The sequence below is a fragment of the Lynx rufus genome, unplaced genomic scaffold (assembly GCF_022079265.1).
Source record: "Lynx rufus isolate CCGP_SWC_20201006 ecotype Redwood Valley unplaced genomic scaffold, mLynRuf1.p SCAF_9, whole genome shotgun sequence".
Classification (NCBI taxonomy): Eukaryota; Metazoa; Chordata; class Mammalia; order Carnivora; family Felidae; genus Lynx; species Lynx rufus.
The window spans coordinates 110,675,062-110,696,020 of record NW_025814897.1 but is presented as its reverse complement, the minus strand read 5'-3'; the positions used below and the strand labels follow the sequence as shown (position 1 = coordinate 110,696,020).

Below are 20,959 nucleotides of genomic sequence, written 5' to 3'. Positions count from 1 at the left end.
GAATTCTCCCACAGTCCATAAGGAGACAGTTGAAGACAGGTGTTCGCAGCAGTGACGTATGTGACAGGGGCACTGAGGCCAAGCTAAGGGGTGCATCACTGAAGGGTGTGGGGGATACTAAGAGTACTGGATGGTCAGCGTGGCATATTACATGCAACTAGCAGAAGTAACAAATGAGATGCATGTGGAAAACATTAGTGTTGAGTGTAAAACCGTAAACAGGAGGAGTCTTATACACGACAGCATGTTTGTAAATTTCAAGCATCCATATAGGAGCCAAGCCATGTATAGAAGAGAACCAGACAGGATTCAAGGAAGCTGCCTGAGCACACCGAGAGGGGCCTTGTTTACAGTGGTGACGCGTCACAAACCGAGGAGGAGGAAAGGGTCAACTCTGCCTATGAGGTCATTCAATGAAGTGTGGTGGGTGGGGGACAAGCATCCCTGGAACCAGGGGAGCTTGGGTTCCAACCCCAGTTCTACCACCTGTAAGCACTGGGGATTTGGGCAAAGCATTCATTCATTTCATCCACAAATATTTAACGAGCATCTACTGTTCTGGGCACCGTGGACACGCTGGTGAATAAAACAGTGTAACATAAGTTACCCTCGGATAAGTGCCGTGTAATGTGATACTGACTTTAGATTGCATCATCACGGATGGCACCTCTGACACCTGACTTTCCAGCAGGGATGCAGATGATGAAAGGACCCAGTTGTGAAAGAGCAAGGTTAAGTGCTTTCCAGGCACAGGGAACAGCATGTGCAAAGGCCCCGAGGTGACAATGAGTTTGGCCTGTGTGGCTGGGTAGGTGAAAGAGGGGCAGAGGGGGCTTGAGGAGATTGAAGATGTAGGCGGGGAACAGATCATTCACAGCTTTGTAGGCCTTAGTCAAAAAGAGCTCAGATATTATTCTAAACACAATGGACACAATGGACAAGAGACAGTTTCATACAGAGGAGTGACTTAGCAGCATACTTTAAAAACAAAACAAAACAAAACATTTTTTTCCTTAAGAGTAATACACAGAGAAAAAGATGAGATACATTTTAAAAGATCACTTTGGCTGCTGAGTGGAGACTGGATCGGAGGAGTGGAAGCCACATAAGCTTTCTGAGCCTCAGAGTCCACACCTGCTATGGTGAGAATACCCAACCGGTGCAGAGCCGCGGTGAGTCAAGGTGGGAACACAGTCTGGTCCTAGGAGTCTCCTTGGCACTCGAGGCGCAGGCTGGGACGCGCAACGCTCCATCTCGGGCCTGGGGTGCCCCTCCAAGCCCAAGACGCAGACCTACGAATTGCAAGCGAGCGAGCGCAGCAGCCGCTGTGGCTCGCGTAGGCGGCCGCTGGGAGGCGCCGGAAACTCTGCGCCGTCCCCAAAGGAGGGCCCGCCCACTGGCCCGCTCGGCGCTCGGCAGCTCCGGCCTGCCGAGGGCGAGCAGGGGCGGGGCCGTTACGCGGGGGCGGGGCCTCGGCCGGGGCGCCGGACTGTCGCAGTCTTAAGCCTACAGCACGGGGCGGGGCCTGCGTGCGGGGGCGGGGCCGCGGCGCTCGGGGCTGGCGGGCTCGGATGGCGGCGGCGCAGGGCTCCTGAGCGGGCCGGGGCCATGAGCGCCGCCCGGCCCCAGTTCAGCATCGATGACGCCTTCGAGCTGTCCCTGGAGGACGCGGGCCCGGGGCCCGAATTCAGCGGGGTCGCCCGCTTCGGGCCGCTGCACTTCGAGCGCCGAGCCCGGTTCGAGGTGGCCGACGAGGACAAGCAGTCCCGGCTGCGCTACCAGGTGAACGGCCCGGCCCACCTCAACCCCAGCCCGGGTCCGGGGGGTACCCCAGGCCGAGGCCGGACCCTGGAGAACCCCAACTCAAGGGAAGAATCTGTCTAGACGCCCCTGCCTACGTAGCCACTGATTCAAGGCCCTGCCCAGACCCTCCCAATTCTGATTTTGGTCCCCAGCCACCGAACCCGGGAGTTCTTCCCCTAGCCCCAGCTGGAAATCCCACCCGGTGTCCCCACTTATCCTGGGTCGGGACCCAACGCCCTCTTTCCCCGCTGGGCTAGAGAGCTCTTCTTGTCCCTGAACCAGATCTTGCCCAAACTCCGGAGCAGACCCTCGAGCCTTCCACTCTCCCGCTTCTGTTCTGGAAGTCCCCACCCCATCCTGCCCCCGCCCCCACTCCCCTACCCCAGAGCTGGAGGCCCTCACTCACCTGATGAGTCCTTACCCATGCCTTGACTCCCACTAAACTGGGAATCTCCAATCTCCCTGAGGGACTTCCGCCAAGATCCTTTTATTCGAGCCCTGTATCAGATTCCTGCGCCCCAAACCTGAAAACCAGGACTTTTGCCCTGTGGCACTCCAAATCCGGAGCCTCCATACTGAGCCCCTGAAACACCATTCTGAAAGCTCCACCCTGACTCCCAAACTTGGGGGCGCTCCTGGACCTGGGACCATGTTGGGAGCCCTCAACCAGCACCCCCCCCCCACCTCCTACCTGGGTTTCAGTTTCTGTGAATCATCAAACCCGTTTTGCGGGGAGGGTGGAGGGCCAGGTGAGCAGCTGTCAAGCGGCCAGGCAAACAGCTGTGTGGGCATGTTCTCCTCTCCCTGAGAAGGGAGGAGGAAGGGCCTGGGCCCAGTAACCCCTCTGAGCCCTGTGTTCTGGAATAGAACCTGGAGAATGATGAGGATGCAGCCCAAGCCTCTCCGGAGCCGGATGGGGGAGTCAGCATCAGGTCAGGGCCAGGTGGGGACCCGGCCTACGCCTCTAACCCTGCTCCCGGCTCCTTTCCCCAAGGTCCCTGGCCAGTTTCCCACCTCACACTACTCAGCTCTGTCACATCCTGTCCTACAAGGATTCCTAGCCCGATCCCCACGCCCCTCATGGGCTCCCCTGTCCTTCCTGCAGGGTCACCCTACCCCAGTGCCAGCCTCACCCCCCCCCACACACACCCCCACCAGGCTCTTTCTCCTGCAGAAAACCCCTAGCCTGGTCTAGCCCCTACCTTCCCCCAGGTCATCTGTCCTGCAGGAATCCCTAGCTCGAATCTGCAGGTTTTTTCCATCCTCGGTCCTGCAGAGACCCCAGCCCTTGAATCCTCCTCACTTTGTCCCCTCTCAGTGCCCCCTATCCCGCAGGGACACCCATCCTAATCCCTGTACCGACCCCCACCACGTCATTATGACCCCTTCCTCACTTGCCCTGCCTCTCACTGGGCCCACCTGGCCAGCAGGGATTCCAGCCGAACGTCCATCCGCAGCTCCCAGTGGTCCTTCAGCACCATCAGCAACAGCACCCAGCGATCCTACCATGCCTGCTGCAGGTGAGAGCCTGCCCTGCTTAAGCCACCTGCAGTCTGTGACCCAGAACAGGCAGGCCTGGCTTTCCCCCTCGGTCCTCTGGGTGGGGAAGAGTGATGGGAGAGGGTGGGGCTCTTGTCACTTCTCACACTCATCCTGCTGTCCTGCCCCCCAGCTGGACGCAACACCCTTTGATCCAGAAGAACCGCCGGGTAGTGCTGGCCTCCTTCCTACTCCTGCTGCTGGGGCTGGGTGAGTGCCCCTGTGGGTCCCCTGCCTACCCCCGCGAGGGCGCCGTCCTCCCTTCGCGCAGGGTCTGGGTCCCCCTTGGCCCACGGAGCCTCCCTACATCCAGCTGACTGCCATCACCCCACCCCCATTCTACAGGTGAGGAAACTGAGGCCTTAAGAGGAGCAGGCCCGGTCTCCTGGACACACAGCCAGGAAATCACACATAGTGGAAAAGGGAACCTGGTCCCGTGCTCCAAACTTTTCTCTTTTTTTAACTTAGCCATTTAATCCCTCAGGGAGCAAAAGAGCCAACAGCTACCATTTATTCTGTGGCTACTTCAAGCCAGCCGCAGGGTAGGCTTATTTCCCGCCTTACGGAGGTCACACAGAAAGTGAGAGGTGGGACCGTGACCCAGAACCAGTACGGAGACAAGTGCTCAGGGATCTGCCCATCCCCGTCGACTGGGATGCTGAGCACCCTGCCGGCCCGGCCCACGGAGCACCTGTCGCGTCCCCATCCCTGGAGTCTGAGAGCTGAGGAGGACCCCTCCCTGGCCCTCACCGGGTACACCTAATGCCCAGATGGGGAAAGCGAAGACCAGAGCAGACAGATCTCCCAGCCAGATGTTTTCTGACTCATTCTGCGGGGCTGAGGAATCAGGATCCCCAGCAGGGACCTAGGGTCGGGATCAAGAGGGGCTCGTGAGGACAGCCCAGCTGTGGCAGCTGCTCTCCATCTTCCAGCACGGTCAGAGTCCCCTAGCCAGAAAGCTGAGCAGCGTCCTCGCCTCGGCTCTGAGTGTCTACGTGTGGGGGGGAGGGAGCCACCAACTTCTCCAGTCCCCACTGCAAGCTGGGCACTGGTCATACGGGCCACCTGCCTTATCCCATTCTCTCTCCCAGTACCCACAAGGGCAAGCATTATTACCATCCCAGTCCAGAAATAAGGACAGAGGCTCAGCCAGGTAAAGGGACTTGCTCAGGCCTCAGCTGTGAGGTAGATGAGCTGGGATTTAAACCCACATCAGTGACATTACCAGGCCTATAAAGGGCCTTTGTAGGACTTAGAAGACACCTCCTCTGAGTGGGCAGGGTCCCCAGCCCTAAGCCAGGGTGGCAGGTAGTGTTTCAGCCCCCACCATTCCTTTTTTCAGGTGCTCTATACGGGGCACCAGTCACCTAGCAGTCCATGGTGGCCCCTCGAGCCTTCATGCCATATCGCTCCCTTGCTGGAAAGCCCAGCTCCCCCACCGCCCCCAATCCCATCCTCTAAGCGGGGACCCAGGACTCTGTAGGTCTGAAAAGTTGATCCAGCCATGACTTCCCCAAACCCACTGTTCTCAGCCAAAGTTCACATCCCTCGTTGGGGTCTACAGGCCCTGCCAGACGCCTCAAGCCCGGGCTCTTGCCTCTCCAGTCTTCCACTCTGGAAGCTCCTGGAAAGCCCCAAGTTCCTTCCAGACTCTAGGCCTCTGCCATGCTGCTCCCTCCGCCCGGAGCATTCCAGTTCTTTTCTGCCTGCACCAAGCCCATAGCAAAGCCTCCAGAGTCCAAGCGCCTCCTCCTTCCACATGCAGCTCTCTGCGTCTCAGTTTCATCTTCTGTGAAATGGGGATGATAATACCTGTTTCATTCAGTCACGGTGACAATAAAGCAGTGCAGGTAACAAGCTTAGCCCAGTGCCTGGCAGCACCTGGTAAGTAACAACTAAATGTTAGCTGCTATAGCTGTCACCACGCCTGCTCAGCGTCATTGCTACTGCCTCCAGGAAGCCCCTCCCGATCCCCCAGGCTCCCCCTGCCGCCTGCTCTGGCCTGCCACACCCCCATCACTGGATCGTAGCTTGGAGTTTCTTGTTGGTTGCACCACTAGGGAAGGGCCATGAGGGCAGGGACCTCATTCGCTTTTCCCTGTGGGATTCCCAGTACCAGGCACACAGCAGGTGTTCCATAAATGTTTGTCGATTGACTAAAGGCCACACCACGGAGCAGAGGAAAATCTCACTTCAGACATTTCCCAGGCCCTGCCAGGTGCCCTGCTCTGAAAACACAGAGCTTGGTGAGCTTCCCAGGAAGGGTCCTCTGGCTAGGGAACCTTCAGTTCAGGTTGGGGACACTCCTGGGGCCTAAGCCTTGCTGGGGGTGGTGGGTGGAGTTCCCCGCCCTGCCGCCAGCCCCTGCCCCCGCCTCCCCCCCTCACCCTCGCGGATCCATCTGTGTGCAGCGCTGATCCTGATCGCCGTGGGACTGGAGGTGGCCCCCTCGCCAGGTGAGCGCCCGCTCCTACCTCCGCAGGCAGCGGGGTTCCCCACAAGAGAAAAACTCCTCCAGGACCCGCGAGCCCCCAACCCCCTCGGAAGTTTGCTTCCACCCTCACAGCAGGAAAGGACCCCTTTCACCGCCGCGAGACTTGACCAGACAGTGACCCGCCCCCCCTCGGTCCCGCCCCGGTGCCTCCCAGCCTTGACTCGGCCCCTCCTCCTGCAGGTGTCTCCAGCGCCATCTTCTTCGTGCCCGGCTTCCTGCTGTTGGTCCCGGGAGGTGCGGAAGGGCTCCGGGCAGGGGCGGGGCGGGGCTGGGGGCGGGCCGGGGGCGGGTCTCGGCGCTGACCGGCCCCGCCCCCGCAGTCTACCACGTGATCTTCATCTACTGCGCCGTCAAGGGCCACCGGGGCTTCCAGTTCTTCTACTTGCCCTATTTCGAGAAGTGAGCCGCGGGCGGACCAGCCGCGGGGATCCAGCCTCGCCTGCGAGCGGCCCCAGGGGGCGCTCCTCGGCCCCGCCCCGCTCTGGTTTCCTCATCTCAAGGGAAGGACTGCAGGACCCTCGAGCCCCCCCAGCCCCCTCGAAGTTTGCTCAGGAAGTTTGCCCACTACCCAGGCCCGGGAAACTCGTCCCTCGCCTGTTCTGTGCCTTAACTTATTCTCGAGCCTTGGGGCTGCTGCGTTGTTGTTTTGTGCTAATAAAAGAATGTACTTCACTCCAGGAGAGACCTTGATCTCCCTTTCCCGCCGGCCCTGCCCAGCCCGTCGGCCTGGCCACAGCCCCTCCCGCAAAGCCTGAGGGAAGCGCTGGCTGCGGCTGAAGGCTCCAGGACCACCCGTCTCCCCCCCCCCCCCCCCCCGTTGGACCCGCGACGGTCCTGATGCTCTAAGACTTGCTCCTCCGTTTTAGGTACGGAGCTGGGCCAGGGACTCTATCCTGCAAGCCTGGAGCAGCCTCCCGTCACCACCCAGCCCTTAGCAGAGCTGGCCCTGCCCATTCTCTACCTGGAGGCGCAGCAGCCTTGGTGCCTGCCCAGGGGGCCCTGGCCAAGGGCACTGGGATGACGCAGGCCTGGGGCCTGGAGGCTGGTATCCCGGTTGCAACGTGGCTCTGGGGCCCTGGGCTGCCACAGCTCTGAATGTGGGCCACGACAAGGCAGCAGCCCAGCCCTCTCCGCCCATTGCCCTACTTCCGGGCTCAAGGGTTGGGAGAAGCAGGGGTGAAGACAATGAGAGGCAGGGCGCGTGTGACAGAACCTCCGTGATCGAGGACTCTCCACAGAACAGTGGAAACAAACCAACTCAGAATTTTGGGAAACCAAGGCATCTATCTCAGAATCTCACGAGCCAGGAAACAATCTTTGAGAACCCTGAAATCCGAGATCATAATAGCTACCATTTATCAAACTCTTAGAAGGCAGCAGGTCCTGTGTTGAGCACTTCGCCCAGGTTATTTCTGATAATCACCACCTCGGTCCCATTTTACAGATGAGGAAACCAAGATCCAGAGGGACGGATTCGCCCAAGGGCAGGGTTGGGAACATAACCCAAGGCTTCCAAGACACCTGGGGGTGGGAGGGAGAGGTGAGGGCACCCAGCCTGTGTGGGCCCCAGCCGACCACCCCAGGGAGGGAGGGCTGACTGAGGAGATCCTGTTCATACACTTAGAGGTTTATACTCTGTCTTCCGAGTGAAACACGAATGGCGGTGAGAAGAGACATGGGCTGTGCCGCAGCAGCCAGGAGAACGTCTTTGGGTTTCTGTGACTTCGCTGAAAGAGTTAACACCCAGACTCCTGTTCCCACTCCTGTTCTCCTGGCCCACCCAGACTTCCCAACCTCAGCCCCCAATCTGGGCACTTTTGGGGGCACCAGCCGGATACAGGAATTTCTAAATCAGTGGTTCTCAAAGTAGCTGTAGGAAAGGATCAGTGTTCCTTTCTAATCCATCATGGACCAATACTGTGGTGAGATCAAATAACAACTGGAAAAGTGAGAGAACAATGACGTTCAGGCCACAATTTGTGTTCCCAGATTAACCAGACCTAAAATTACATCTCAGTGAATATAATCAGACCAAACAGGAAAGAAGGAAAATTATGAAAACTATTCATTGTGAGCAAATAGGTAATTAATACAGAGTTGCTACTGTGCTCATAACTTTTTATCATTTCACAATCTTTTTTTAAGTTTATTTTATTTTTTTATTTTTGAGAGAGAGAGAACGAGTGCAAGCAGGGGAGGGGCAGAGAAGGGGGCGGGGGACAGGGGATCCAAAGAGGGCTCTGTGCTGACAGCAGCGAGCCCGATGCGTGGCTCAAACTCATGAACCATGAGATCATGGCCTAAGCCAAAGTTGGATGCTCAACCAACTGAACCACCCAGGTGCCCCTGTCATTCCACAATCTTAACACCAAGCTATTCCAGAAGTAGTGAGTCTCCACGTAAGACTACGGCAGGTATAAGCAAGCTATAGCCCACAGGCCCAATACAGTCCCCAAGATAAAAACGGCGTTTATATTTTAGTAACAGTTGGGGGAAAAGTCAAAGAATAGTAGGATTTCGTGAGACAAAGAAGTTTACAAAATTCAAATTGCAGTGTCAATAAACCAAGTTTAATCAGTTAATTACCAAATTTCCACCCCAGCCATCCCTGTTTGTATGCGGACTGGGGCTGCTTGGCAATTTTAACTACAACCGCAGAGCTGAGCAGTTGTGACAGAAACCGTAGGGTCCTCAAAGCCTAAAACCTTTACACTATCTGGCTTTTTACAGAAAAAGTTTGCCAACCCTTAGTCCGTATGAACGTGTCGACAGAACACTGAATCACAACATTTAAGGTTTTCACGAGGGGCGCCTGGGTGGCTCGGTTGGTTGACCCTCCTGCTTTGGCTCAGGTCATGATCTCACAGCTCGTGAGTTCGAGCCCCGCGTCGGGCTCTGTGCTCACGGCTCAGAGCCCGGAGCCTGCTTCGGATTCTGTGTCTCCCTCTCTCTCCGCCCCATCCCCACTCATGCTCTGTCTCTCTCTGTCTTAAAAATTTTTTAAAAAGAATTTAAAGTGCATGATTTTTGCTGGTTAATTTTTGAAATCCAAACTGGGTTGACAGTAACACTATCCTCAGGGGATCATGAATAGCTAAACTCTAAATGCAACTTTCTTCTTCAGTTGAAAAATACATCGATCGTTGTGTCCAGACGAGGAACGTTGGGTTTCTTTAGTGAATTGTGACTCATTTTATCCCTAATGCTTTTTGCCTCCTAGCCCATTTCTGTCTGCTATGCCTGTACTTTTATGAGTTTTCTTTGGTTCATTTTCTCCTGGTAAATCTGTGTTGCAAGCCATCACTTTCAGCCTTTTGATTCTCATTATGCTGCTCGAATGTGCCTTAGATCCTACACTCTGCTGTGGGGAAGAGGCTGCTCTCTGCCCCCCAGTAGAAGAACCTTTGGTTTTTAGCTGGGCACGTGGCCACCCCAAATAAAGACTGCATTTCCCAGCATCCTTTGCAGCCCCCTGTACCAGGTGAGGAGCCCTCCCTAAGAGAGTATAAGTGGTTCACGCTCTTTGTCCCTCTTTGTTCCTTGTTCCTGCCTCCATCGTGCCACCTGGAAAACATACAAACTTGGGCATACCCCAGCGCCTGGTGCAAGGAGCTTGGGTTCCTGAAGACCATACGGCTGGATTTCACCTAAGAAATAAACTTCTCGGGCGCCTGGGTGGCGCAGTCGGTTAAGCGTCCGACTTCAGCCAGGTCACGATCTCGCGGTCCGTGAGTTCGAGCCCCGCGTCGGGCTCTGGGCTGATGGCTCAGAGCCTGGAGCCTGTTTCTGGTTCTGTGTCTCCCTCTCTCTCCGCCCCTCCCCCGTTCATGCTCTGTCTCTCTCTGTCCCAAAAATAAATAAACGTTGAAAAAAAAAATTAAAAAAAAAAAAAAAAAAGAAATAAACTTCTCTCCAGTTTTAAGGCATTGCTGTTTGGTGTCTCTGTCAGTCACAGGGAACCCAATCGAACATTGAAACTTTCTTCTGGGACTGAGACTCTCTTTTAACCAAAAAGCTTAATCTGCTTAGAATTATTGTAATTTTGATATGTTTAGGGATTACTCCTACCTTCTGTTTTACTTTGTTTTAATGTTTTCATGAGGTTTTTCTTTACTTCCTCCCCCCGCCCGCTGTCTAGTCTTCTGGTTTAATCAAGAATTATTCACTTTCCCTCTTTTCTTCCTCTACGGATTGGGCCATTGAAGGGAACGTTCTATCTCTATTTCTGTTATATTAATGGCTTCAAAATAAAAGATGAAGATTTGCACTGTTTTGAAGTTTATTGCGGGGGAGGGGCAGAAAGAGGGGGACAGAGGGTCCGAAGCAGGCTCCGCGCCGACAGCGGAGAGCCCGACGTGGGGCCCCGCCTCAGGAACCGTGAGATCACGACCTGAGCCAAAGTCAGGCACTTGACCGACTGAGCCACCCAGGCGCCCTGTATTAATGGCTATTCTTAAATGGTTAACAAAGTCTGAAGCTGACCAACGCATCTATTCTCCTCTAGGAAAGACGAGGAAAAGATTTTAGCATACCTAAAGTATTCCCTCCCGTCTTCTGTTTTATTTTGTCTATTATTTTAGTCCCTCCTTATTTTTAAAATCCCCCAACTTAACCTTTTTATCGTTACTGCCTCTTTAGCTCCACAAATATGTTTACTGATCTCTTTCCTGACCATACTTTAGTACATACTCGCCTTTCTTCTGGTCTGAATTTCCTTCTTACTGAAGGAAATTCCCTTCAATGAGAGCACATGGGTAGGAAACTCTTACCAGCCTCTGTTTCCTGAAAAAAGTTGATATTTCACCTTCCTTCTTGAATAACGATTGAGTGAGGTAAAGTCTCCCTGGCTGGCAATCGTTTTCCTCTGCATGATGAACAATTTATTCCACTGTCTTCTGGCAATTATTGTAACCAATGAAAAGTCTTTGTAGAGGGGCTCCTAGGTGGCTCGGTCGGTTACCGACTTCGGCTCAGGTCATGACCTCACGGTTCATGAGTTCAAACCCCGCATCTGGCTCTGTGCTCGCAGCTCGGAGCCTGGAGCCTGCTTCGGATTCTGTGTCTCCCTCTTTCTCTCTGCCTCTTCCTCATTCGCATTCTCTCTCTCTCTCTCTCTCTCTCTCTCAGAAATAAATAATAAAACATTTAAAAAAGAAGAAGAAGAAGAAGCCTTCGTAGGGCCTAATTTCTGCTCCTCGGTAAGTAATCTGACTTTTGTCTCCAGTTGAATTGTGTAGAAGGTTTTCTTCTGTGTTCTGAGTTCTGCTGGAATGCATCTAGATATATATTTGTTTCTGTTCATCCTTCTGAGGCTCCACTGTGTTCCTTCCATCTGGGCATTTGTCTTTGTGGAAGTCTTTATGGAAGGGTTTCAGCCGTCACGTCTTTGAGGGTTGCCTCGTGTCCATTCTTTGTATTTTCTCCTGAGACTCCTGATGATTTTTAACTACTCTTTAATATTTGCCACCTGTTTATCCCTCAGGGCTACCTTATAGGTGATTCCTCAGATGTAGCTTCCCGTTCACTAATCTTCTCTCAAATGGTGTCTAATCTGCTGTTTAACCAACCCGTTGATTTTTTTTTTATTCCAATGGCTATCTCCTTTATTTTCAGAAATTCTTTTATTCTTTTTAATCTTCCTATTCTGTTTCATACCATCCTGTTACTACCTATTGGCCTCTCTCCCTTCTTTTATATCATTTCTGTTTGCATTGACTTTGTGGCCTCTTTCGGATTTTTCTGTTACTTACACTTGGGGGTGCTGATTTTCCTGTTTGTTGCATCTGCCTCGTCTCCCTCACGGGGACTTGTTTTCCCATGTGATCTGTAATTCTTTGTCATGAGTTCATCTTCAGAAGTGACAGGGCTGTTGTTTGTTAAGTCCCATGTGCTCTGGGTTGAAGAGTACTCTGCCGGTAGCTTCTCCCTATTTCTTCAGCTTCCCATACCGTGGAGATAGACCACACTCCTGCCTAATGTGCCAGCCTGAGTCCCAGGTTCCTTAGGGTAGCTTTGTCCACTCAAGGCCCTAGACGTCCGTACCCTTGCTACTTCCTCACGCTGGTAGATGGAGGTATCTCTTGGTCCCCTTTTCAAGAACAGGGTAGCCCTCTGAGACCCGGGAAGGTGCTCAGGCTCCTGTCCTGTTCCCCAGCCTCTTACAGGTCTTCTGTCATCCATGGGTGTCAGAGCCCAGGCTTCCGAACCTCTCTCCATGTCTGAAGCCCCCATGCTGTCCCCTCTCTCCCGCCACCCGGCTCTGAGTTCTTGCTTTGTCTTTAGTACTGGGGTCATCCCTGGCTTTCTTTCAAGTTCAGTTTTTGTCTTTTTAACATTTTCACACGGGTAGTGGGAGGCATCCAGCCACGCTCTCAATTCACCATGTTTCCAGAATCCCCCCAACTCCACGCCCCGCCCCTGTCTTTGATACTGCGGTGCTGGGGAGCTTGCTACCCACCGAGGGTGTGGAGAGATCCAAATCTTGCTCACCCTGGAGAATGATGGATGGCAGAGTGCAGGTTCCCTCCGGGCAGCTCAGGTGGGAGGAAGGTGAGAATGAAGGGGGGTGGGTGACATCGAGCAGGCTCTCCAGCCAGGTGTTGTCAAGGACCGAAGAAGCCTGAGGGCTGCTGGGTGGTCTTCCATTCTGAGGCCTCAGGGGGAGGGCGTACGGCATGAACCCTGCTGGCCTGGGGCCAGCGGGGTAACGCATTCTCCCTTCTAGAACTTCAGTGGGTGAAAAGCATCATCACAAACTCTGGGGGAGAGAAGGGCAGGGCTTGGGCCGGTCCTGGTCAATCCTGGGAGCTGGAGGGGTGGGGGGGGGGGTCGTCTGGGAAGGAGACTCACCGTCAAAGTCTACGGTGCCATCCCCGTTGAGGTCCACTTCTCGGAGCATCTCGTCCAGCTCAGGACCCGCCAGCGGCTCCCCCAGCAGAGCAGGTGCTGCCTGCCGCAGCTCTGCCACTGTAATTCGTCCATCTCTGTCCCTGTCAAACTAGGATCCCAGCAGGGCTCAGTCCCTCCCACCCAAAGCTGGCTCTGCCCAGACCCGTTTCCACCTTGCCACATCCTGTGCCTGGATGTCCCCACCTTCGCCCACCGAAACCCTCCTCCTCCTCCCAGGCTGAGACAATAGGCCCCTCCTCCAGGAAGTCTCCTTGGGTGGATCCTCCAGCTGAGAGCGAGATGGCCCCTCTCCAATCCCTCCCTGGCCCAGTCCCACCATCTGCAGGGCTCTGGGCCTCCAGAGGCTGCCCCCCCCCCCCACCGTCTCTCTGGCCCAGATGGGAGGCCAGTAGGTCTGCCGCCCAGCTGCCCACCCAGCGCCCGACTCGACCACGCTCCACACCTCTCGGAAGGCGATGCGCAGCTCCCGCACCCCCAACATGTGTGCTGTCTCCTCCCTCAGCTTTGGGCCCATCAATTCCACAAACTCCTCGAAGTCCACACGGCCACCCACTGCGGAGGCAGAGTGTCACAATGGAGAAGGCTGGGGCCCCGAGAAGGGACTTCACAGGCGCCAGCCTCTCCCCAGCTCTACATCCAGGAAGGAGCACCCAGCATCCATGCCCTCGGGGACGGGGGTAGGAGGTCAGAGCCCCGTTCTCCACAGAGATGACAGGGCCAGGTGCCTGAGTGCTCTCAGTGAAGCACCTGTGTCAAGGGGGAAAGAGGCCAAGGTTTGGAACCAGGCAGCCCTAAAGTTAAACCCCGGCTGTGCTGTCGATGGGGCATGGGTGACCTTGGGTGCCGGCGGCCTTGGGCGACTTACTAAACCTCCTTCCTCATCCGGGGGCAAGGGTGAGAGGACCCACTCTTAGGTGCTTCCGGGGGTGTGCAGTTGGTGGCTCTGACATGCTGGGACCCCGTGGGCAGCCATAAATGCCTCTTAAGGAGTATGCCCACGTAGTCCCGCCGTTCTAAGACGCCATCGATTACGAAAAGCACCGGTGGTCAAATAACAGCTTTGGGGAAAAGAAAAGCATTGCGCTAAATGTTCACATCAAGCGTGAGCCACATCCCATTTTGCAAACCACAGAGCACACGCAGGTGTCCTGGAATGAAGGGAATCTGATATTTGACCATTTAGCTAATGATAATCACACAAGCGCACGCCCATCCGACATTTAATCGCCTGGAGCGGCCAGGGTTCTGTCACAGTCGGTCTCACTGAACCTCAGGAGGTTCTTTTCAGGAGCCTCAGGAGGGTCAGAGAGACAGAGAGCCAGATGGCTGCCGCCTCGCCCCGCCCCGGGCCGGTGGGGGTCAGCCACTGACTTCGCATCTTGACGTGCTGGGAGACCTCGATGAGTTCCATCTCAGTGGGCATGTAGCCCAGCGTCCGCATGCAGGTGCCCAGCTCCCGGTAGCCGATGTAGCCGTCACGGTCAGTGTCAAACTCTTCAAAGGCGGCCTGAAGCTCTGCAGGGGAGGGAGGTCAGGCCCGGGCAGCCCGGTTCAGGGACACCTCCCACCCACCACTGCCGCCAGCAAGGGCCACTCACCATCCAGCTCCTCGGGGCCCAGCTCGCGGTCCTGCAGAGGCACAGTCCAGCATGTCCCCGGGGGCCATCCTGCCTCCTCCAGCCCTAGCCCACGATGGCCTGGGTAGGGCCAGTCTCACAAGGGCAGGAGAAGGCAGCTGAAGTCCCACGACCCCCAGAGAAAAGATGACACACCCCCCCCACTTCCGGCTCCTGGGGCCCAGAGCTCTCCCAGAATCCTGGGTTTGAAGACTAGCCCAAACCAGCCAGGCCCAAGACCAACCCTTCCCCAAACCCTGCCTCTACAGCTCGGGCTCCCGGGTCTGGAGCAGAGGCGCTAGGAGGCCTGAGTACTAGGGGCAGGGTGGGCGGAGTCCAAGGGCACAAGTGTGTCCCCCTCCTCCCCAGCCCGGGCCCCACCTGACCTTCCCGAAGACGCGGTTGAGCAGGGGCCCGTATGTCTTCTGGGCAGCATCGTGCTGGGTGCCAGTGCGGTGTCGGCGAGACTGGCGACGACCGGCTGGCCTGGGGGCTGCAGGGCCTGTCCCCTCCTGCCCTCCTCCATCAGGGATGGGGGTCTGCTCCTCGGAGCCACCAGCACCCTTCCGGGACCCTCGGGGTCCCCTGTCCTTCTTGCTCCTCCTCCTGGTCAAGGGCAGGCCCTCAGCACCGCTCCCGGAAGCCACAGCCTCCACAGGAGGCTTCTGGGGGTCTGGGCCACGCTGCCCCTTCGCCTGTTCTGTGGCCATGTGGAGAGGGGCGACAGAACTCTGAGATGCAGCACCAGGGAGCACCCTTGGTTCTCAGGGACCATAAAGCTGCTTACGCACCCCTACCCTGAGAGCTGATTGCCTGGGATCGAGCCTTGAGGGGGATTAGGGTAAGTGAGGCAGGCAGCTCCGGGCCCTAATCCCGGCCCTCTGCCTGAGGGCAGAGACAGATGGGTCAAGAGAACTGCCCTCAGCGACAAGGGTGCCGGGACACGGTGAGCTTCGCACTCCGGCTCCTAAGTGGCCGCAGGAGCTGGGACACCCAACCATTTCACCTCCCTGAGCCTCAGTCACCCGATCTATAAAATGGGGGCAATATTGCTGGAGTCAAGGACTCAGCCGGGTTGTGTGACACGAGCAGGACTCAGCTAAGCAAGGACGAGGGACGTCATCTCAGGAGAAAGAGCGCGGGAAAGGATAGGAGAGTTGCCCCTCACGGGGACATCGTGGCTGGGGCAGAGGGCCCGTGAAATTGAGGAAGCGAGGCCAGATCACAGAGACTGAGGGACATGGGGGTGATTTCGGAGGAGGTGGCCTCCGGGGGGACCCAGAGCCTGCCCTGAGGCACAGGGGCCCAGGGCGAGGAGGTTTTAACCACGTGGCTCTGTCAGGGATGGGGTGGCCTGGCTGGTCACTCGGCCCTGCTGAGCGGGGGTTAGGGTTTCCCAGGGAGCAGCCCCATGCCCATGAATGTTTGATGTCTTCTCAGCTTGGGTTTCACGTCGGCCGCCTTAGCGCCGCCAGGCGCCATGTCCCAGGCCCCGGCGTGGGGCCCGGCAGATGGCCGGACCACTGGGCGGGCAGGCACGCCCCTGCTCCTTCCGGCCAGCGGCCTGCACCTCACAGGTAAGCCAGGCCTCACCTGCTGGGGCTCGGGGGAGCCCAGGGCTCTGATCCAGTAGAGGCTGGAGCTTGCAGAGTGGGGTCTGCCTGAGCACTAGGGGAGAGGAAGCCACGGGGCTGAAGGCCAAGGGGCTGGAGCCACGGGCCACGGGCAGGATCCAGCCTTTCTGGGGCACCTACTTCCCCCCCCCCACCCCGGCTCAGCGCTGCCATGGGGACTTTCTCCGTGTTCCAAGGGAAACCCCCTGGGCCAGTGAGGGAAGGCGGGCGGAGTGGGGGGGGGAGGGGTAGCAGGCCCCTATCATCACACTGCCGAGCCCCCTTCTCCTTCTGATGGTGGCCTCAGGGGCCACCTTCTGCCTGAGCTGTGAGAATGAGGACGGGGCCATAGGTGGGGGTCGAGGATGATGAAGGGGCTCCAGCTGCTTCCAGGACGGCCCTTCTGGCCCCAGGCTGCCGGGCCCTGAGTTGCAGACCTCACCCTGAGTTCATGAGCTGCACTTGCTGTGGGGAAGGGCCTCCTCTGGCCCAGGCTCCTGCCCACCCTTGGCCTCCTACAGGCCCACGGGACTCTGAGCCTCCCCTTCTTGGAATCTTAAACACTTGAACTCCAGGATACCAGAAGGAAAGGGGCTTGCGATGATCCGATGATCCGATGATCCGACCGAGTGGTTTTCAAATTGTCTTCCCTAGAGCATCCCCGGGGCTCCACTGTAATATTTTATTTGAAGATTCACCAGCTTTAAAAATATGTTTGAGGGGCACGTGGGTGGCTCAGTCAGTTAAGTGCCTGAATTCAGTTCAAGTCATGATCTCGCGGTTTGTGAGTTCGAGCCCCGCGTCGGGCTGTCTGCTATGAGCAGAGAGTCTGCTTCGGATTCTGTGTCTCCCTCTCTCTCTCTGCCCCTCCTCCACTCGCACTCGGTTTCTCTGTGTGTGTGTGTCTCTCAAAAATAAATGAACGTTAAAAAAAAATTTAAGGGGCACCTGGGTGGTTCACTCGGTTAAGTGACCGACTTCGGCTCAGGTCATGATCTCGCGGTTCATGAGTTCTAGCCCCGTGACAGCTCAGAGCTTGGAGCCTGCTTTAGATTCTGTGTCTCCTTCTCTCTCTGTCCCGCCCCCACTCATGCTCTGTCTCTCTCTCCCTCTCTCAAAAATAAATAAACATTAAAAAAATTGTTTTTAAAGGATGTGGATATGACATCTTTATAGAAAAGCATTTAAAAAATTAAAACTAAATAAAGGAAAAAGAAAAAAATGTAAAATATATAGGTATATACATGTATATATCTGTTTAAAAGCCTCGGTCCAGTCTACTTGGGCACACTGGGATTCCGCGTGGCAGAAGGCTTAGGTCTGAGTCTCAGTCCTGGCGCCTCTCGTCCTGTCTCTGACCTTGGGCAAGTCCCTTATCCTCCGAACCTTCCTCTCCTCACCCGTAAAGTGGAGTGTCTGAGGACTACGCGAGGTAATCTGTGTAAAGTCCCTGGCAGAGGCTAACTGCCCCGAAGGTGATGACGATGGCTCAGACAGGGACAGTGACTTGCCTGGAGGTACACAGCACCCTCTCTCATACTCAGTCCCTCATGATTTCATTGGTTCATCAGGCACCCGCTCCGTGGCCAACAGCACACTGGGGACCTCGGATGGACGCTGCTATGGAAGCCAACCTGGGTGCCGCTGGCCACGGGCCCCGCACGGAGCCGGACGATGAGGACGACTACCCCCAGGGTGGCTGGGACACGGTCTTCCTGGTGGCCCTTCTGCTCCTGGGGCTGCCAGCCAATGGGCTCATGGCGTGGCTGGCCGGCTCACAGGCCCGGCAGGGAGCGGGCACGCGGCTCGCCCTGCTGCTGCTCAGCCTGGCCCTCTCTGATTTCCTGTTCCTGGCGGCAGCGGCCTTCCAGATCCTGGAGATCCAGCACGGAGGCCACTGGCCGCTGGGGACGGCCGCCTGCCGCTTCTACTACTTCCTGTGGGGTGTGTCCTACTCCTCCGGCCTCTTCCTGCTGGCGGCCCTCAGCGTGGACCGCTGCCTGCTGGCCCTGTGCCCGCACTGGTACCCCGGGCGCCGCCCGGCCCGCCTGCCCCTCTGGGTCTGCGCCGGGGTCTGGGTGCTGGCCACGCTCTTCAGCGTGCCCTGGCTGGTCTTCCCCGAGGCCGCCGTCTGGTGGTACGACCTGGTCATCTGCCTGGACTTCTGGGACGGCGAGGAGCTGCCGCTGAGGATGCTCGAGATCCTGGGGGGGGTCCTGCCTTTCCTCCTGCTTCTCGTCTGCCACGTGCTCACGCAGGCTGCGGCCTCCCGGACCTGCCGCCGCCGCCGGCCAAGGCCCACGGCCTGCCGGGGCTTCGCCCGCGTGGCCAAGGCCGTTCTGTCAGCCTACGTGGTCTTGCGGCTGCCCTACCACCTGGCGCAGCTGCTGTACCTGGCCTTCCTGTGGGACGTCTACCCCGGCTACCTGCTCTGGGAAGCGCTGGTCTACTCCGACTACCTGACCCTGCTCAACAGCTGCCTCAGTCCCTTCCTCTGCCTCCTGGCCAGCGCCGACCTCCGGGCCCTGCTGCGCGCCGTCCTCTCCTCCTTCGCCGCAGCTCTCTGTGAAGAACGGCCTGGAAGCTTCACGCCAGCGGAGCCACAGACCCAGGTGGACTCTGGGAGTCAGACTCTTCCCGGGCCGGTGGCTGGGGCCCAGCCCCAGGGGAACCCCACGGCACAGCCACGGTTGGATTCAGTGGCCCGGCCACAGGCAGAGCCCACGGCACAGCCACGGTTGGATTCAGTGGCCCGGCCACAGGCAGAGCCCACGGCACAGCCACGGTTGGATTCAGTGGCCCGGCCACAGGCAGAGCCCACGGCACAGCCACGGTCGGATTCAGTGGCCCGGCCACAGGCAGAGCCCACGGCACAGCCACGGTCGGATCCAGTGGCCCGGCCACGGGCAGAGCCCGCGGCACAGCCACGGTCGGATTCAGTGGCCCGGCCACAGGCAGATTTTGTGATGCAGCCTCAGCTGAACGCCTCCGTTCGGCCACAGGTGAGCCTTGAGTCCCAGCCCCATTTGGACTTTGTGGCCCAGCCACAAGTGAGCCCCGAGACCCCCGGACCTGCCTCCGGCCCAGCTCTCAGCCCCTGTGATGAAGTGTCTTCTGCCCCATCCGCGGATCCCCCCCCGGAAGCCCCTGAGAACCCAGCGGTGCCTGCTGACTCTGAGGGAGAAAGTCCCAGCAGCGTCCCCCCAGAGGAAGCCCCTGGAGCAGGCCCCACCTGAGGGTCTGGGAAAGCTCAGGCCCATCAAGGCAGTGGAAGCGCCAGAGCCAGTCAGAGACGAGGGGAGCCGTGGAGGAAGTCATCAAAGAAACCCCCCTCAAGTCCCTTGGGGCTGGCAGGAGGACTTGGGGGAAGTGAAAATGAAGCACCAAAAGTCCCAGGCAGTTTGTCGTGATCGTCTCGTCCCTACCCAGGTCCCCCTCAGTTTCTCCATGCTTGCCCCCCCCCCAGTAGCCCAACAGTCACAGCCGACAGGGTGCTGCTGGGCTCTGTCCTCCAGCACCCCTGGACCGCACTGCCCACCTCCCCCCCAAGTCTCAGTCCTGCGGGAGAAAGACAGCAGGGGTGACTTCCCCGAGCTTGTGCCGATCTCCCCGGAATCCTTCCTCCACCCTCTCCTCCCTGTCTCACCCTCTAACTCGGGCGCGAGGAGGATGAAGGAAGAAATCTCTGCAGAAAAGGAGGCACTTAAGAGCCAGAAGGAACCTGGGGTCCTGGGAGCCCACGCAGGCTGGCCGAGCCCTGTCCACCAGCCCCCCGCCCCCCGCAGGCAGTGAGCCTGGCGCAGGACCTCCCTCAGCAAGGCAGCGGGAGCGGAGGCGATGAGAGCCACCGAGCCCGGATTCAAATCGGGGCTCCGGTGACGGCAGGAGCCTGGCACACAGCAGCGGCTCAGGGAACAAATGTTCTCCATTCGCCGGCATCCAGGGAAGTCCCTGCAGGGGCTGGAGACGGAGGAGAGGAGGCGCCACCTTGGCCTGGGCATCTGGGGTCTTGTGAGCTTTGGGGCAGATCGGCTGTGCCCACGACAGTCCTGGGCCACGGATGCCCAGGGGGCCTGAGAGAGCGTCTGCTCCACTGAAGGGTTCAACTAGCGTCCACCTGCCCCCCCCCCGCCCCCACCACGGGGGGCTGCAGGTAGAGAGTGCTCAGTCCTGCCTCCACCTGAACCCCTCCCATGCACTCAGCCCACGCGCAGAGATGGGCAGACGTCCAGACAGAGAGCCCTGGGGACCAGTGGCTCCAAAAAGGGTACAGGCCCCCATCACACAGCATCTCTGGGGCAGAGCCAGCCTCTTCCGTCTCAAGGCGCAGACACGGCAAGAAAAACGGGGAAGTGCCGAAGGTCTAATTCTGAACCCCCCACCCTACTTCCCTTCTTCCCTTTCACCCTTCTACACCAACCCCCTGCTCGCTCGCCCTCCACCCCGCTGTGTTCCAAGATCGTGAGCCTCTTCCCCTTTACCCCCCTCCCCCAGTCGTTTCCCAGTAGCTCAGTGTTGTGACCTGTAGCAGCTGAGAGCCGCCCCTACGGCAGACACTTAAGTGCTATGCTTCCAGGGTGCTTCCCTCTTAAAAAGGCAGCAGGCTGCGTGGGCGGCCCGGAGAGGTGCGGGCAGATCTGGGTTCGGGCTGCCCGCTGCCGCTTCGCCTCGATTTCCTCCTCTGTACAATGCGGTGGTCATGTTCCCCTTGCAAGGGCTGCTGCTATCATGAACTGAGCCCGGGGATGCCGAATGGTGGCGGGGGCGGTGTTTGTGGCGGGGGCAATGCCAAGGGCACAATTAGGGCATGTCCTGGTGGTGGAACTGTGGACACCGAGGCCGAACGACGGACGCCGTTCAGCGATTTCTGCACAGGCACACATTTGCTGAATTCGGTCCTTCAGCAAGTGTTTATCGAGCACTTGCTAGGTGACTCTCCAGCCAGCCTCCCATTCTGGAGACACATGGGTGGGGTTAGGGGCATG

The 20,959-nt window shown here is 57.7% G+C and overlaps 3 protein-coding genes across 7 annotated transcripts; 2 read left to right on the top strand and 1 right to left on the bottom strand.

The window, feature by feature from the left end:
* The first annotated feature begins 1,547 nt into the window (after positions 1-1,547).
* Positions 1,548-6,336, top strand: TMEM134 (transmembrane protein 134). Of its 5 annotated transcripts, XM_047070937.1 has the most exons (8): positions 1,548-1,782; positions 2,671-2,735; positions 3,234-3,323; positions 3,476-3,552; positions 5,505-5,588; positions 5,754-5,798; positions 6,017-6,070; positions 6,157-6,336. In XM_047070937.1, the coding sequence occupies exons 1-8, from the start codon at positions 1,609-1,611 to the stop codon at positions 6,237-6,239; spliced, it is 672 nt and encodes a 223-aa protein (XP_046926893.1). In that variant the 5' UTR covers positions 1,548-1,608; the 3' UTR covers positions 6,240-6,336. The 5 variants fall into 5 exon arrangements, with proteins under 5 accessions (XP_046926893.1, XP_046926895.1, XP_046926894.1 ...); XM_047070939.1 differs by lacking the exon at positions 5,505-5,588; XM_047070938.1 differs by lacking the exon at positions 5,754-5,798.
* Positions 6,337-12,564: 6,228 nt separating this feature from the next.
* CABP4 (calcium binding protein 4) lies at positions 12,565-15,071 on the bottom strand. Its single transcript, XM_047072558.1, has 6 exons — positions 14,748-15,071; positions 14,344-14,374; positions 14,117-14,260; positions 13,188-13,297; positions 12,686-12,833; positions 12,565-12,593 (listed from the first exon to the last, which is right to left on the bottom strand). The coding sequence occupies exons 1-6, from the start codon at positions 15,069-15,071 to the stop codon at positions 12,565-12,567; spliced, it is 786 nt and encodes a 261-aa protein (XP_046928514.1).
* A 2,513-nt stretch (positions 15,072-17,584) lies between these two features.
* Positions 17,585-19,210, top strand: GPR152 (G protein-coupled receptor 152). Its single transcript, XM_047070622.1, has 3 exons — positions 17,585-18,622; positions 18,743-18,964; positions 19,037-19,210. The coding sequence occupies exons 1-3, from the start codon at positions 17,585-17,587 to the stop codon at positions 19,208-19,210; spliced, it is 1,434 nt and encodes a 477-aa protein (XP_046926578.1).
* The last annotated feature ends 1,749 nt before the right edge of the window (positions 19,211-20,959 follow it).